Source organism: Lissotriton helveticus, chromosome 7 (genome assembly GCF_964261635.1).
Source record: "Lissotriton helveticus chromosome 7, aLisHel1.1, whole genome shotgun sequence".
In the NCBI taxonomy this organism is placed as follows: domain Eukaryota; kingdom Metazoa; phylum Chordata; class Amphibia; order Caudata; family Salamandridae; genus Lissotriton; species Lissotriton helveticus.
The window spans coordinates 1171308832-1171327254 of record NC_136068.1 but is presented as its reverse complement, the minus strand read 5'-3'; the positions used below and the strand labels follow the sequence as shown (position 1 = coordinate 1171327254).

Genomic DNA, 18423 nt, shown 5'->3' with positions numbered 1-18423 from the left:
TCTACATGCGCTTATATTGATTACATGCGTCTTCATATTAATCTCTCTGTTTGGTCATGTGTCCCGAGAGGCCGCTGTCTGTGCACACACAGGGAAAGCCCTACCTGTAGGTAGAAGTCTGGTGGAGGGGCTGTACCCTTTCAGCCTCGGGTCATGTGCTGAACTAACTGAGAAGTGGAAAGCCATCCAGGGCTAGGGAACAGGATGGTGAAACAGCCATGTAGACAATATTTTAGGAAACGTACGAGCTACTTCAAAACAGTACAGTGCAACATCAACTCTACCAACGTCGTCTCCCTGAAGGCCTACATCGATGAGGCAAAAACAAACTTGCAAAGCGAACTGAGGCTGTCAGGCAGGCATCCAATGCAGTATCCTTCTCAAAACACCACTCGTTAAATGGAAAATCCAAGAGCTTGGTTAATTCTCTACAAAAACACACGCACAAGATCAAGGTATAGGACTTAACTCCACTGCCACTGAAAGACCTTCATAACTCTGTCTCGTCTCTCAAATTATTGAGCCATGATGACCCATTACCGTCCGCCGGTAAAACAGGCCTTCTCGTTCCTCAAGCACCTCCTTGATTTTTTACAGCACCTCATTGGAACCAGTACAATTCTGAAAGAGGTTAAAATGTGGTATGTGACCAGTGCCTCTTCTAAATAAGTCAGATGCCACGCATCAACAAGCATTGGCATGGCGAATAGGTCTCGCTTTTGGGACCTTATTAGTGTTTAACCATACAACAGTTGATGTTGCACCATGGATATTGTGCTGCATAACTAAATACTTATAAGGTCCCAAAAGCGAGACCTATTGGCTATGCCAATGCTTGTTTTATATATTAGGGAGGTTGCCTTTTCCGCTATTGGGTCCGCTAGGAGTCTGTCTTCCAGCTGTGCATATTCCGTTATGTGCTCTCCCAGTTTTATATGTGCTTTTAGGGCGTGTTTCAATTGGATGTATCGAAATTTCTTGGTGTCTGACTTTTTGTATTCTGCCTGCAGTCTCTGGAAATCTACCCTTCCAAATGTCTCCCAGAGATTGAATACCCAGGAGTGCCCATGCGCGAAATCTTTTTATCTCTCGCACCTCCCTCAGAAGGTCACTGTCCCACAGGAGGGTCCGCTCTGTTAATTTGCCATCCCAGCCCAGAAATTTGGTCGCCTCTCTCCATATTCTGACTGTTGTTTGCGTGTGTGTCAGTAGTCTTCCCATAGTTACTTTACTATATAAAGCTTCCAGGTAACCTCTCCATCCCATTGCCCAATGATCCACTCGATATGCAGGTTCCTCTCTTCCAGCAAAGACCTAGTCATTCAGCATGACCTGCTGGGTCACCCAGTAGTACTTACGCATAGCTGGGACCGCTATCCCGCCGTTATATGGGCCTCTCTGTAGCTTGCTGAGTGCTATTCGAGGCTTCCCCCGACCCATAGCAGTTGTCGTATCTCTGAATCTATTTTTTGAAAGAACCCAGTTGGTATTCTGTATGGTGTGTTTTGCAGGACATATATTAAGCATGGCAGTTCCATCATCTTAAAGATGGCTGCATGTCCCATTAGTGAGAGTGGCAGCTTTCGCCAGTGCGCCACTTCCCTCCATAGTTTGTGCAGGTGGGGAGTCAAATTACTGTCCCTGAATTTGTGTTCTATTTGCAAGATCACCATTCCCAGATATTTGAATTTGATCCTAATTGATAGTGCACTCCCAGTGGTCGATAAAATAGGCACTTATTCTGCCAACACAAAAAGCAGGCACTTGCTCCAATTTATTTGGTATCCGGAATAACGACCAAAATCTTCTGGGAACCTTGGTCCAAGGCAGGCAGGTCCAGTCTTCCTTAAGGTTCTTCAGAAAGCAGGGCAGTCCTTCTTCTGATTCTTCACAGGTCCAGGAATGTTATGGGAAGAGGTCTGTGGGGTCCACATTTATGCCCAGTGGCACCCTGTGGGTAGCGGCTAATCCCTTGTCCAATACCTAAACCTGTTCTAATCAGTTCCTCCCCTCCCTCTGGGTTTGGAGCCAACCTGACTAGAGAGACTAAAGAAAGGTAGGACACGGTGTTTGATTTGATTTGATTTCAATTATGGATTTGTAATGCGCACGAACGCCCGTGGGCGTCTTGGCGCTGGGTAAATGCAAGGAGACTAGGACTCAGTAAGGATCAGGGCTAACCAGAAGTGAATAGCCAGGTTTTTACCTGCTTCCTGAATGAAAGCAGGGAGGGGCTGTTTTTGATTGCGAATGGGAGCAGGTTCCAGTCTTTAGCTGCATGTAACAAGAAGCTTCTCCCCCCCACCTAACCTGTTTGTATCGGGGTACCTGAATCAGTTTAGCATGACTGGATCTTAGCTTCCTGGAAAGCTCATACAGTTTGAGATGAGTTTTTAAAAACTGAGAGCCGAATCCGTGAAGGGCTTTGTAGGCCAAACATACCGACTTAAATGTTATTCTTTTTCCATAGGGAGCCAGTTGAGGAAACCTAGGCAGTGTGCAATCAGCTCAGACCTGGGAATGTCCAGCACCAGCCTCGCTGCTGCGTTTTGCAGGCGTTGTAGTTTAGCTATGTGCTGGGCTTGTATCCCAGCGTACAGAGCATTCCCGTAGTCTAGCCTTGACAAGGCCAGTGCCGTTACCACCTTTTTACGGGAATCAAGGGGAATGAATGGCAGGAGCTTCCTTATCATTTTCAGGATATACCATATGGTGGATGTTATTTTGTTAGTCTGAGCGTCAAACGTTACTCTGTTGTCAAGTATCATACCCAGATTTTTCACTTTATTGACTGGGGATGGGCAGTTGCCTAGACTAACTAGCCACCACTCCGGAGACCAGATTTCCATATCTGTCCCTAGCAGCATGACCTCGCTTTTGTCTCAGTTTTGTTTTAGCGGTACAAAAGGGGGTGGTGATGGACGGAGCATCTGAACCAATCAAACACTCACACCCAGTCAACAGATCTGGGTTTAATCCATCACCGTTCTTTAGCCCACTCTGCCACCCCAGTTCAGACATGGCCATATGCAAATCAGTCTGACCCTGTGCCTCATGGGAACAGTCCAGTCCGAATTGCCAAGCCATGCCTTCCCTGGACCAGAATCAAGCTTCCTAGGACCGGTTTCTGGCATTCCAGCCGTCTTCAGCCAGTGTTGCTTGAATCCAGTGGCAAAGTGAGCAAGGGACTCACGTCTAAGCATACCCTGCCAACTTATGGCAACAAAGCGGTACAAAAGGGGGGTGGTGATGGACAGAGCATCTGAACCAATCAAACACCCACACCCAGTCAACAGATCTGGGTTTAATCCATCACCGTTCTTTAGCCCACTCTGCCACCCCAGTTCAGACATGGCCATATGCAAATCAGTCTGACCCTGTGCCTCATGGGAGCAGTCCAGTCCGAATTGCCAAGCCATGCCTTCCCTGGACCGGAATCAAGCTTCCTAGGACCGGTTTCTGGCATTCCAGCCGTCTTCAGCCAGGGTTGCTTGAATCCAGTGGCAAAGTGAGCAAGGGACTCATGTCTGAGCACACCCTGCCAACTTATGGCGACAACGCGGTACAAAAGGGGGTGGTGATGGACGGAGCATCTGAACCAATCAAACACTCACACCCAGTCAACAGATCAGGGTTTAATCCATCACCGTTCTTTAGCCCACTCTGCCACCCCAGTTCAGACATGGCCATATGCAAATCAGTCTGACCCTGTGCCTCATGGGAACAGTCCAGTCCGAATTGCCAAGCCATGCCTTCCCTGGACCGGAATCAAGCTTCCTGGGACCGGTTTCTGGCATTCTAGCCGTCTTCAGCCAGGGTTGCTTGAATACAGTGGCAAAGTGAGCAAGGGACTCACGTGTGAGCATACCCTGCCAACTTATGGCGACAAAGCGGTACAAAAGGGGGTGGTGATGGACGGAACATCTGAACCAATCAAACACTCACACCCAGTCAACAGATCTGGGTTTAATCCATCACCGTTCTTTAGCCCACTCTGCCACCCCAGTTCAGACATGGCCATATGCAAATTAGTCTGACCCTGTGCCTCATCGGAACAGTCCAGTCCGAAATGCCAAGCCATGCCTTCCCTGGACCGGAATCAAGCTTCCTAGGACCGGTTTCTGGCATTCCAGCCGTCTTCAGCCAGGGTTGCTTGAATACAGTGGCAAAGTGAGCAAGGGACTCACGTCTGAGCATACCCTGCCAACTTATGGTGACAAAGCGGTACAAAGGGGGTGGTGATGGACGGAGCATCTGAACCAATCAAACACTCACACGCTATCAATTTTAGTTCGTTTTTTTACAGTAGTAAACAGTTCTTTACTAGAGTTTTTTGCCTCGTCTATTTTTCGAATGAAGTACTTACTTTTTTCTTTTAAAATCAACTTTTTATGAATGGCCAATGAGGTTTTATATTCGGCTTTCCGCTCTTGGTCATAATTAGATCTCCATCTCCTTTCCATCTTTCTGCAATTTTGTTTTTGAGCCTTGAGTGAGTCAGGGAACCACAGTTGGGAAGGAGTTTTTTTCCTGAAGGAAACTTTTTTTTGAGGGACTGCTACTTTAATGGCCGAAATTATCCAGCTTGAAATTTGAGTAGTGGCGATGTTACTAACTGGTTCCAGCTCCGGAATGGATAGTGAAAGTTGTTCCTTTAATTTAGGGGAGTCTATCCTTGACCAGTCAAGATACGTGGTGAGCCTGGGTGGTGGTGTGGGTGAAACAACATTCTTTTTCACGTTTATGGAGAAAGTTATTACCTTGTGGTCTGACCAGGGAACCGGCAGGATTTCAATTATCTCGATGCCCATATTGGAGGTAAAAATCCCGTCGAGAGTGTGCCACGCTTTGTGGGTGTCCTGCTTAACAATCTGTTCCAAGGCTAAATTGGTAAATGCATCAATCCATGTGACCGTGACTAAATCTGAACTCTTCTCTAGATGCAGGTTGAAATCGCCCAAAACAGTAAAATCTGAGCTCTTCACACTGGATTCCAGAAAAGGGCTAAGTAGTTGTGTCAGAGGTGTTTTAGCTTTAGGTGGCCTGTAAATCAGAAGGCCTTTAAATGTATATTACTTGTGATGTTGAATTGGAAGAATAGTAACTCGCAGTCCGGATTACGGCCTTGGTCCGAGCCCGTCACCTTTAGATAATTTCTAGAGATGATGGCCAAGCCTCCCCCCCCGTTTCCCTTTCCTGTCTGCTCTGGTGATTGAATATCCCTCAGGAATGGCAAATGATAGATCAACATCCGAGGCTTCATCAGCCCAGGTCTAGGTGATGAAGATGATATCTAGGTTTTGAGTTTCTGTTATTTCTGCCACTTCGGTATTGTGTTTCACTAAGGACTGAGAGTTGATTAGTCCAGCCTTAATAGTTTTGTTAACTGGCCAGATGGGGAGGGTCGGAGGTGTATTCAGTCTTCTACTATGTGAAATTTCGAAAGAACGCTGACAGATCGAACAATGTACCTCACCACTAACTTTGTGACGCATGAGAATTCGCACTCTACAATTGTTATTGGATAGCTTTTGAGGGCCTACACTTGGCGCTAAGGTCAATCCCACAACATCCTGTGGACCCAACAGTCTGAGTCCGTCCCACTCTCCACTTGAAATCTCCCGCTAGTACAAGTCTGCAGTTTCCACACACACCAGTGCCGCCTGCAGCTCTGATGGGGAGAAGCCACCAAAGATTATCAACTTGCCTCATTTTGGTGTCAGAAAAGGCAGACATTCACACAGCTGTACAGCAGGTACTGGGCACACGTAAGGTATAAACAACTTTAAGTGATTTAGTTGATCGAGACAAAACAAGAGACACCGGTTTGTATGGTGAAGACAATATATTAAACTTGTTGTCTCCTTCGGAAGAACGATGTCGCTAAACGTCCAGTCCGGCAGAAAGTAGTCAGGAGACTACTTTCTGCCTGACTGGACATTTAGCGACATCCAACCCGTGATTTCGACGTCTACGATTTTTCACACCGCCCTTGAACAAATGATCTGTGAGTTTGTGTATGAAAGGAAGATTGCCCCAAAAAAGAAAGATTTTGTTCCTGGGTGCAAGAGCCCATGGTGCAAGTAGCACAACTCCTGATGGGAACAGATCCCAGATTCTTTATACCTGGACCATGGCCGGAGGAGAATCCTACCAAATACAGCCACACATTTTTAATATGGGAATGATTGTTTCCCAGAGAGACATAACAAATCATTTGAGTAGCAAAGATGTTCCAGTTCTCACAAAATGGAAGACCAGAATGGATTGGTGAATGTCAGCTGAAAAGAGTATCTATGAACGTAGAGGAAGCCCAAGGAAATATAAAAACATTGGGGAGAAACAGGAATAATATCATGGAACTGGCTCAATATAAAGAGTTTCTCCCTTTCCCCTCCTCTTCTACTCTCTCTGCCTCCGTTGATGTATAAGAATCGGCTGAAATGCAACAATTGACAGATAAAATATTTGTTCATGAGCCTCAGCTAACTGGCTTACAATCTAAATGATGTAACACATCCTGAGCTGTTAGTGTTTAAAGAATGAACAACGAATACAAATATTTTTTTTTAAAAGACAGCAGCATGGCATTTACTAAGATTCTAGCGAGGTAGTATTCAGTGGCTCCCTTTAACAAAATGACTCTGTTTGTTTTTTCTTGTATTCTAGCTGCATGCCAGATATCACCTAAGAGGGGTGTCGTCCTCTACTTTGGAAGGAAAGTGAAACTTCAGGACATGAAACCACGGATGATTCGTCACACAGAACAACTCACGTTTTACTGTAAAGACAAGAAAAACGATTGTGCGTACACAGTCACAACTCAGTGCATTGATGGAGTTATGACCGTCCCGTCTTGTTTTCACGGTGAGAAAAAGTTAAAACTTGTTTTTTAAAGAGTTTAGATTGGGCCAGAGTCCCATAGTTTTCTTCCACAAGTAGATGTGACTTACTCCCAAAAATTATGTTGTAAATTAGGCGAAAGCCAAGTATAAGTCATCCTTGCAGTTCTATATCAGAACATCTTGTAAAAAAGTGTAGTCTGACATAAATATTGTGTCCTAAATGGTGAACAACCTTTACAACGCAACTTTTACCACGCAGTGCCTTTACGACGCAACTTTTACAACGGAAACCATTACAACGCATTGCGCTGGGGCGCTCTAGGATAGGGAATAGGTTTAATGTACTATCCAACAGCTTCCCTACTATCCACGGGGACTGGAGTTGGAATAGTAAATTAAACAATTCACTACCCAGCGCCCAAAAGCACTATGCGTTGTAAAGGCATGCGTTGTAAAAGCATGCGTTGTAATGTCATACATCCGTCCTAAATATCATTTTCCAAAATGTTGTCCCGCTTGATGTAGATGCAATGGGTGGGAAAATTGAAGAAAAATTGTGTGAGACTATATTTTTATGTCAGACAATATTCTGACTACACGATCTAGTACCATATCAATATATACTCACAGCAATGTGTTTGTGAGTCAGACCAACAATCTCATTTTCAGGCCGCTCCAAAGAGGATGATTCTCTTCTTTTTCATCGCCTATGACTATATAAGGAGATACCCTACTACCAAACCTACCATTCCCTCTCACCAAGCTGTCCAGCCTGAAAAATACCAGTTTGCAGTCCAGCCACTGACATCATATCTCCGCCGGACATCTATTCAAGAAAAGAGGTTTGCCAGTTACATTTCTCCAATCAGAATACTAGGATGGGCAGTAACAATTGTAAATAGGTCCCCTCCTCCAAAATATACAAGCAGATGCACTGATTGGAAAGAGGAAGGTAGCTCAAGGACCATAATACGTGGGTGCCCTGTGCCATAAACAGGCAGTCAAATATATCCTCTTTGCTATGCTTATGCTTATCAATACACTTCATAACCACCTCGTGAAAATAATGTGTTACTTTCCGGGCTACTATATTAGTTTTGTAGTATTAGTTTTGTTGTTAGCCAGTGTGAATTTATGAGATTTTAATATTATTCTTTATCTTTCATCATAACAATATCAAATACAGGAATAGCTAAAATAGTGCCATTGCAGAGATTACATGAGACATTCTGGGGCTCATTAGGATGTCAGTCGAAAGCTTTCTACCAACATCCATGGATAAAATTCCGACCACCTAATTGCAATGTAGTCGGTTGCAGTTTAAACCGGTCAGTCGGACGGACTGCCTTCCGACGGGCCCAAGGAGCCCGTCGACCAGTCGGAGGCCGGCCATAATCCCCTATGCACAGTGTTTCGCAGTTAGGATTATGATGTCGGTTTCTGACAGGCTTTTCATGTTGGGCTTTCCGACATGAAAAGCCTGTAGGAAAGCAACTTCGGAGGCCCCTAGCAGAGCCCCCATGCCTCCATGGCCTCCGGTTATGGGTCTGGGGGGGGGCACTGTAAATCCCTGCACCGTATGGCAGGCACCATGAGGTGTCTGCCCCGTGGTGCAGGGATTTACAGAAACTCCCATTTCTTTATGGGAGCTTGTGCTGCGGCCAGTTTCTGACCACCGCACAATCTCCCTTAGGGAAATTGGAGTTTGCGACCGCACCACGTGCAGTCGCATTGTAATAGGGTGTTTGTAACCTCGGACCTATGGTTGGGGGGTTCTCAAACCGAGACGCTGTCTGTCGGAGGCAACTCCGACCGACATTGTAATGAGGGCCTCTATGTTCTACAGAGATCTGGTCCAGGTTCCATACCTCGTATTTCTGTTTCTGACCACAGAGCATCCATGTCATGTTTTAGATTCGGACCCGTTAGCAACAGGGGCTGCATTATAAAAGGGGTCCAGGAGCGCACTGGATATTTGAACCTGTTTTTTTGCAGTCTGGGATTCCTTTATTATTACACAAGGCACTGCTTATCAATACACTTCATAACCACCTCGTGAAAATAATGTGTTACTTTCCGGGCTACTATATTAGTTTTGTAGTATTAGTTTTGTTGTTAGCCAGTGTGAATTTATGAGATTTTAATATTATTCTTTATCTTTCATCATAACGATATCAAATACAGGAATAGCTAAAATAGTGCCATTGCAGAGATTACATGAGACATTCTGGGGCTCATTAGGATGTCAGTCGAAAGCTTTCTACCAACATCCATGGATAAAATTCCGACCACCTAATTGCAATGTAGTCAGTTGCAGTTTAAACCGGTCAGTCGGACGGACTGCCTTCCGACGGGCCCAAGGAGCCCGTCGACCAGTCGGAGGCCGGCCATAATCCCCTATGCACAGTGTTTCGCAGTTAGGATTATGATGTCGGTTTCTGACAGGCTTTTCATGTTGGGCTTTCCGACATGAAAAGCCTGTAGGAAAGCAACTTCGGAGGCCCCTAGCAGAGCCCCCATGCCTCCATGGCCTCCGGTTATGGGTCTGGGGGGGGGGCACTGTAAATCCCTGCACCGTATGGCAGGCACCATGAGGTGTCTGCCCCGTGGTGCAGGGATTTACAGAAACTCCCATTTCTTTATGGGAGCTTGTGCTGCAGCCAGTTTCTGACCACCGCACAATCTCCCTTAGGGAAATTGGAGTTTGCGACCGCACCACGTGCAGTCGCATTGTAATAGGGTGTTTGTAACCTCGGACCTATGGTTGGGGGGTTCTCAAACCGAGACGCTGTCTGTCGGAGGCAACTCCGACCGACATTGTAATGAGGGCCTCTATGTTCTACAGAGATCTGGTCCAGGTTCCATACCTCGTATTTCTGTTTCTGGCCACAGAGCATCCATGTCATGTTTTAGATTCGGACCCGTTAGCAACAGGGGCTGCATTATAAAAGGGGTCCAGGAGCGCACTGGATATTTGAACCTGTTTTTTTGCAGTCTGGGATTCCTTTATTATTACACAAGGCACTGCAGATGCAGCTCCTTCTCTACCATTCATAGTGCAAGCACAAAGTTGAAAACTGTGCACTATAGTGGGTGTTAATACATTGTACTAATAAATACCCATAGTGTCACCACCTGGTTATTTGTTTAAAAAAATATATTAGCTATTTAATTTAATTTTATTCAGGTAGTGCAGATGGTTAATAATCGAGAAATATAATGGGATACAATATATAGAATTATAGATGGTTGCTGTCAATAAAAGGGTTGTTTCCCTCCTAGGGAGTCCATGTGATATCAAATAGATAATGGGAGTGAAGCTCAAGTTGCCTTTAATGTTTTTGGAACCCCGAAATAGAAACCTCACATTATTAAAAGCTATCTGTGTACAACTGTATGTTGTTTACAATCCCAAATCCATATTTCCCTCTTACACTGAGTAGAAGAATTATTGAGTAAGCACACACAACATGCTGAAATGATCCCAGCTGTGTTTTAAATCATTATATACACCTGGTATCATGCCACCCACCCCAACCAATTGGTCTTTATCACCCTCCACAACCCAATTATCAAAAAATACATACCTGGCATTCTGTCATACTCTCCCACTACCCGTGGCAGTGCCCACCTTCAGCTTAATATATATACCTAGCATCCTGCCAACCACCCTCCTTGCAAGCTCCCCCCAGTGCCTTTCTGAATCATTGGCAAATATTAAAATAATGGAACATCTGGAATTGTGCCACCCACCCTTTCTGTGTATACGCTCCTCCTGCCCAGTCGAAGCAAGGCTTAACACTCTCACATTGACAGTGGATAGCTCGCACTGCATTAACAGCAACTCTGTGAGTGCCACTCATCACCGCGGACAGCATATTCCTGACAAAGCTTGTCTGCAGAGATCTGCAGCTGATAGGGAAGCTAGAAGTGGTGGTGCAAGAGCTCTGCCTCCATTCTACCAACTATAAGGTCTCAGGACACAGTGAGGCACAAAGAAGGCAAACATGGAAGAGATGGCACACCATCTGACATGTCAAACTGCATTTTCCAGAGACTGAGCTGCATCCCCAGCGAGTATAGGAACAGCACATTCAGACACATTTTCCGGCCAATAGTGACAATGTTCGGTTACCTCAGTTCTCCTGTACCCTTTCCTGTTGTGCATTGTTATTTGCCTCCTTATTCTTTTAGTACAGTGTGTATTATCCATGCAGTCCCCCTTCTTTCTGGTGCTGCAGTGGTCCTCATGTTTTACTTCTGTTTTGGTTTTGTGGTACACCACAGTGTATCATCTTGTTGCACCAAGTAAATCCCATACTGTGGTATTTGTATCTCTTACTTCCCTTCTGTGTTTTGACCTCCTAGTAATTTGTGTTCTCTCACCTGCAAGTGGAAACCTGCCCTTGCTAAGTCTGACTTGAGACTCTGTGCTTAAAGTCTCGAGTTCGGCTTTACCAACTATCATCTCTTCAGAAATGTCTCTCTCTTTCTATTTTACTCTTCACCCATTTTTCCCCTTATCCTGGGTGTTTTTTTACCATCCTTGAATTAGTATGAAGGAGTGAACCAGCGTCTAATGTGAGAGGGAGTGACTGGCCTTGATATCCTCATGATCGCAATACCGAGTCCCCAACACCACCTCGCATTGATCTCTGAAGGCTTGGGGGATCACATCCAGTCAGAGCATATTCTTCAGGTGCAGTGTTTCGATGTTTTGAAGTTTTGAGTAGTGAAAAAAGACAAAACTTGATTTTTCACTACCCTGAAGTCACAGCCGTGAATAACTAGGTTTGAAAACTGTGTACAAGCTGATGCCTTCCTACGAAAGTCAAGCATATGCTTTTCATACCGAAAACAGCCTGAGACTGCCATTGAATTCCTCAAGGAGAACATGAGACCAGAGATTCTCCAAAAGGGTGCAGAATATAGAGCAAGGTGAAAGGCGGCAGCGGCGCTGTGCCAATCTGGTAATTTACTGTTTTTAACTTTGTAAGCCTTAATTTTAACTTGAATCCACTCGCGCGGTCAGCAATCCTTTTCGCTGTACTCACTTGTTGGTGTGCCTCATTCTACCGCCTGACTCCACGCTGCTGTCCATGACCGCAGTCCATCACGGCTTGTGCAGATTGAACGGAGGGTCGCTTTGGGGCATCTCAATCACTTCCGGTTGCACCACCGGAAGCTGTAGGGTGGCGTTCTAGCCTTTTCACGCCATTCCCTAGCTAAGCCGGAGAAGGGCGCGGACGCGCGCAGCGGTGCACCAAAGGTAAGCCCGTCTGCGCCCGTCCACGCCTGACCGCCGCCAGACGCCAGGACCCCTGCATTCATCATCTCTGCATCTAGAAACCCATAGCCCAGGGACAGAGGTAATCCTGGCCCGCCTCAGGTACTCAACTAAAGAACTAAAGCACTTAAGCTCCCCTTGTATTGAACTCTCTGATACACTAGTAACAGAAATACTTTGCATTCCAGAAATCACGTGCCCAATTAGTTTTCCTAATCCTAAGGATGTCATTACATCCTTGTGCTCAAATCAGCTCAGTGCCTCAAGTAAGTTTAGCGCAATTTAGTTTAATGCCCGCTCCATCCCCAAACATTCATTAGAAATATGGAGCCTTTTAGATATGATCACTCCTGATATCTGTTTTGTTACTGAGACCTGGCTACACGAAAGTGCTTCCCCTGATGTGCATATCCTTTCCTCCACAATATAAAGTGACCCGAATAGACAGGAAAGAGGCCAGGGGGGCGGTCTATTAATTGCCTCTACACAGGATTTAAATATCACTATTCTAGAAAGTCTTGTATACAATCATGCAGAAATAAGTATCTTTAAGATCAATGGCATTTCTGGCAGCCCCTGGAGAGGGGCCCTAATTTATCGTTCCCCCCAGGAGCAAAAGTGGACTTTTCCAACAAACTATTAGAGATCATCGCGCCACATGTACTAGTCTCAGACAATTTTCTTCTAATCAGAGATTTTGATTTTCATGCAGAGATACCATCAAACTCGGATACTGAAAAATTGATCTCTAATATGAATACTCTTGGTCTTGCCCAGCTGGTCCTAGGTCCTACACATTGTGCAGGTCACACTTTAGATCTTCTCTTTTCAAACTCACCTGAAATAATGGTGGAGCCCCCAACTCCCCTACTATGGACTGACCATTATCTATTAAAATTCGCTATTCCTACAAACACAAGAAAAAAATGGTCAGGAAAGTGAATATAAACTGCGTAGGTCATGGCGCAACATTACCGTGCCCCTTTTTTTTAAAGCACTTCTGCCATGACCAGTTAGGCCCAGAAGCCAGCGTATACCAAGCGGCAAAACATCTTGATAACGCTATCCTGTCTGCATTAGATAAAATTGCCCCTTTCAGTAAGGTTAAGAGCATGATGAGAACTGACCCAGTTCACCAATCGATTAAGAATTATGAAACTCTCGTGCAGAACTGCGGAGAGAAAATGGCACAAAAGTAGAAATTGGGCTGATCGTAAAACTTATAAGAATTTGCATCATGAATACATGAAAAAAAATGAAACTAGAAAAACAAACATTCCTTGTAGATCGGATAAATAAGGCAGAAAATTCCTCTAAAGAACTATATCAAATTTTGAAGGAATTCACTACTCCTAGCAATCAGCCATTAATTCCTGATACTCAAGACTGGACTGATCGCCTTTCTAATTTCTTTGAGGAAAAAATTACAGCTATTCATTACTCTCTTACATCTCAAAATAATAGCTCCAATCATTAAGATTCCTTCGGCCCACTACTTAACTCATCTAATTTCTTTTAATGATTTTGCGAAATGTGACTGCAAGTCAGTCGCCTCCGTCTTGCAGAAGATAAAGTCGGGCTCCTCCTCTGACCCCATTCCGCCCAAATTGCTATCCATTATTGCCCCGGCATTACTGGAAAGAATAACTGTCTTATTTAACAAATCACTTGTGGGAGCGGACTTTCCTATAATATGTAAAACAGCCAGAGTGCAACCAATTTTGAAAAAACCCACGGTTGATCCCAAACTCCTTGCTAATTACCGTCCCATCTCATTACTCCCCTATTTCGGGAAGGCGCTAGAATCTCTTGTCAACAAACAGCTTGTTGCCCATCTTGAAAGCCATGAACTCTTAGACCCTTCACAGTCTGGGTTTAGGCAGGCGCACAGTACTGAGTCAGCATTGATCGAGGTTACTGATAATATCAGATTGGCGTTAGACAAACGCCAATCAGTTATCCTCGTCCTGCTTGATCTGTTTGCCCCCTGTGACACCATCTCCCATAGCATTTTAAAACAGCGACTTTGGGAGATAGGTGTCTGAGGAAATGCCCAGAAATGATTTCACAGCTACTTGTCGGATCGTGTAACCACGGTGCAAATCGACAATTGCAATGCTTGTGAAAGACCGGTCGAGATGGGGGTACCACAGGGCTCTATTTTGAGCCCTATGCTGTTTAATCTGTATATGACCCCATTGGCCAAGGTGATCAGATCCTATGGTTTTGGTGTCATATCTTACGCTGATGACACCCAGATTCTGATCACCTTGGTCACGGACCCTAATGAAACCAAGCAGAGTTTTAAACACTGTACATCACATGTTGATAGGTGGATGAGGACTAACCATCTCCAATTGAATGGTAGCAAATCAGAGATCATGCTCTTTGGTAAGGCCTCTGAGCATTGGACTCATGATTGGTGGCCATCCAATCTTGGCCCCTGGCCTACACCCAAGGAAATGGTCCGCAATCTCGGAGTATACATGGACAACCAACTGTCCATGAAGAATCAAATAAATCATGTAACCGGCACCTGTTTTGGCATAATGCGCAGTCTTCGGAAGGTTTTTAAATGGATCCCTATTGAAGCCCGAAAACCATTAATACAAGGACTTATCATAAACCGAATGGATTATGGCAATGCCCTATTGCTCTCAATGAATGAAAACCTTTTAAACAGGCTTCAGGTCCTGCAGAACACCGCAGCTAGGTTGGTCCTTGACCTTCCGCAAAGATCCTCCTCTGCCCCCAGTCTAAGAGCCCTCCACTGGCTTCCAGTGAAAAAACAAATTCTTTTCAAAATATTGTGCCTGACCCATAATCAAATGTATGGATATGGTCCCAAATACTGGTTGCAGAAGTTACGCTGGTAGGAACCATGCAGATTGCTCAGATCCAGCAATGAAGCATTGCTTACCCCCCTTTTAATTCATGCTGCCAGAAAAGGAGGTTGATCTTTCTCTTTTCTTGCTCCGACATCTTGGAATAAGATGCCTTTACACCTGCGCACCACCCCGAACACAGTTGTTTCCGTAAAAAGCTGATAACTTGGCTTTTCGAAAATTAAGTCATTTTCTTACATCTTTGTCAGAGCCGTCTGCAAACCCCATGAGACTCTTGGAGTGATGTGTGCGCGATACAAATATCCCTGACTTGACTTGACTTGAAAGGAGTCCACATTTACAGAGCGAGGAGAGAAAAGGTTTTAAATCGTGAAGGGTCACACTGGGGACTGGAAGGCCAGCCAAAATCGAGGAGTGGGAAAGGTGGAAATGAAACTGAGGGAATGTAGAACTAAAAGAAGGAACAAAATACATTTGGGCAGGCCATGTTTACATAAGAAACATGATTGGAGGGGGAAGAAAAAAGGAAGCCAGAAACGCCTGATGAGGAGGAGGGATAGTAGAGTGGTAAGGGGATGTTTAAAGAGAGGATGGGTAGCAGAGTTAGAGACAGGCCTGTGAGAAGGAAGACAGGAAGCAGGAAAAGCAATGAATTAGAAATTAAAAATCCAGAGAGAAAAATTTGAAGACAGTGAGAAGCTCAAGTGGAGGGCAGCAGGGTGGTAAGAGGGAGCTGCTGACAGATTTCAGTTTTGATGAGGTGAAGTGAATGGGAGGACATGTAAGAATACATCGCTGAAACGCATAGCAAGATATAGAAACATGAAGGGTTGGAGTTATGAAGTGGAAAAACTGGGCTGCATCAGCATTGAGATGGTAGGAAAAATGTAAAGAAGCAATGATCTAGTGGAGAGTTGAGGTAAAGATAGAGAACAAATGGGGGTCAACAGTAGACCCTCAAGGTACGGCATAAAAAAGAGAAAGGAAGTAGATGAAGAAGTAACCCAAGACACAGAATAGGTATGGTTAAAGAGGGAAAAAGCCATGAAAGAGCGCAGCAAGAGATGCCAATAGATGGACAAGTGCAGAGCAGAATATGTGGCCGGCATATTGAAGGCATCCACCATGTCCAAGAAAATGAGTAGGAAAGACAGCTTAGTGCAACAAGTACCCTGAAGGCAGTGAGATCTAGGGCAAAAGCCCGGAATTAGGGGGAAAGAAGGCAGAAAATTGTCAATGCATAGTGTGTTCATGGAATTCAAAAGGAAATGGGAAGAGGACAGTAAGGGGTCAAATGTATTTTTTTGAGTAGCACAAGAATGGCTGAAGGAAAAATGGAAGTTGCAAGTGTTAAGAGAAATGCTATAAGAAAAGGGATGAGAAGTGGACACAGTTTAGGAATAAGAGACCTTGGGACAGAATCTGAAGATGGCACCATAGGGTCGGCCAATATAGGAAACCAAAGCTGTTCTGAGTAAGAGAAAGGCAAAGAGAAAGAGAAGGAAAAAATAGTATACTATAGGAGATGCTGGACGGGACAGATTTTCAGAAGAGTTGATAAAGGATTTAATTTTACAAGCAAACAAAATGTGAAGTAAGAAAATACAAAGGGTCACGAAGCAAAGCCTGGGTGATCAGATGATAAAACATTGAAGCTGGAGATGATGGGGTTTCGGGATAAAAGTAGAAATCTTTGATTTGTAAAAGAAGCAAGCAGAATGAAGAGCCGAAAAAGGACCTGTTTCGTTGACCACCACTAATTAATAATTTGGAAAAATATCCACTGGGAAAGGAGCTAAATAGAAAGCCAGAGTTAAACAAGCATTTACAATGCAATAGGTTTCGCATTAATTAAGTTTGAGCTATTTGCATTGCTAAATATTGCAACACCAATTGCAACAAAAGACTATAAATTGTAGGCCCCAAAAAATGTTTTTGTAGCAATGGTGGCATGCTGTGCTTCAGATGAATATGTTTACAAATAAAATGCGCCATACTGCGATTGCTACAATAGTTAATTGTGGATGCGTTAACAATTGATGTGTGCACTGATGGCTGGTGGTGTGTGTGCCTGTAGAAATTGTGCACTGATGGCTGGTGGTGTGTGTCTGATGAAACTGTGCACTGACAACTGGTGGTGTGTGTGTGTGCCTGATGAAAGCGTGCACTGACGGCTAGTGGTGTGTGTATGCCTGGTGAAAACGTGGACAGATGTCTGGTGGTGTGTGCCTGGTGGAAGCATGCACTGACGGTTGGTGGTATTTGTGCCCGGTGAAAGCGTGCACTGACGGTTGGTGGTGTTTGTGCCCGATGAAAGTGTGCACTGACGACTGATGGTGTCTGTGCCTGGTGAGTGTGCACTGACGGTGTGGTTGTATGTGTGGTTTTGTGTGTGTGTGTGTGGTTGTGTATGTGTTGGTGTGTGTGTGGTTGTGTGTGTGGCTGTGTGTCCACACGCCGCACTATTGATAGGTACTCCCCTGCCACTCCGATGTGTGCTCGCAGCACATGGGTAAGCCCAGCAGCCCAGACGCACTTCTATGGTACGTGCCTCCAAGGGCTTGTGTACATATATACTTTCAGCATTAACCCTTCGGTGTCACATTCTATGCCTTGAAGCGTACGGATTGGTGGATAAGTACATGCATGAGTGATGTATTAACCATTGCAGTTCTCATATACACGCATAGAGATGGACTGTATACAGTTTGCCCTGTGTCTAATCCCTGTCACCCGAAATATTTTTATATAAAATTACACGCTGTAAGCAGGATTCGAACCCCATTGGATTTCGAGTCCATCGCCTTAACCACTCGGCCATCACAGCAGCTGTATGGAAAGCTTTGTTTGTTTCTGAAAACACGAAGTCGATGAAAAACGCGTGACAGAGCACGACATGTGTGAATTCATTTTTCATTTATACATAGTTAAATCACCTGAGAAATTGTATGTATGTATGTGCATACAGTGCGCTGCGCATTGCAATAGCAACAGGTCCCATATACATGGAATGCACGCAGGCACTGCAACTGCGCAAACATTCCTCCCCGAGCCCCAACTGGCCCTTTGTTGGATGTGTTGTATTGCCACGTGGCTCGGGAAATATGGGCAATCTTTCACAGATCCCTGTGAAATATAGGTTGCATCACCAAACTGACAGCCCCTAAACCCTCTTTAGCGCGTTACCATTATCAATGACACTAGTATTAGACGGCAGTGATCTAACACATTTATGCAGCATGGCTCTCTGAATTATGCAGCAGGAAAAAGTTAATTATGTGGCATCATGCGGGGTGGGGTGTGTGTGGGTGTGTGTGTGTGCGTGTGTCTGTCGGTCTGTCTGTCTGACCGACCGACCGACCACATCCTCCTTGAACCGGAACACAAGCAACCCTTGGGCAGTTTCGACCTGATTGGGGCTTGTCAGTTGGGTGTACCTTGCCTC

General features: G+C 44.9%; 1 protein-coding gene across 3 annotated transcripts in view; it reads left to right on the top strand.

The window, feature by feature from the left end:
- The window catches only part of APOH (apolipoprotein H), a 570693-nt gene that overhangs the window by 348982 nt on the left and 203288 nt on the right, over nt 1–18423 (top strand). For all 3 annotated transcript variants that reach the window (XM_078654312.1, XM_078654313.1, XM_078654311.1), the window contains one exon: nt 6670–6867. In XM_078654312.1, coding sequence (XP_078510438.1) covers nt 6670–6867 — 198 coding nt within the window. The remainder of the gene's footprint in view (nt 1–6669; nt 6868–18423) is intronic.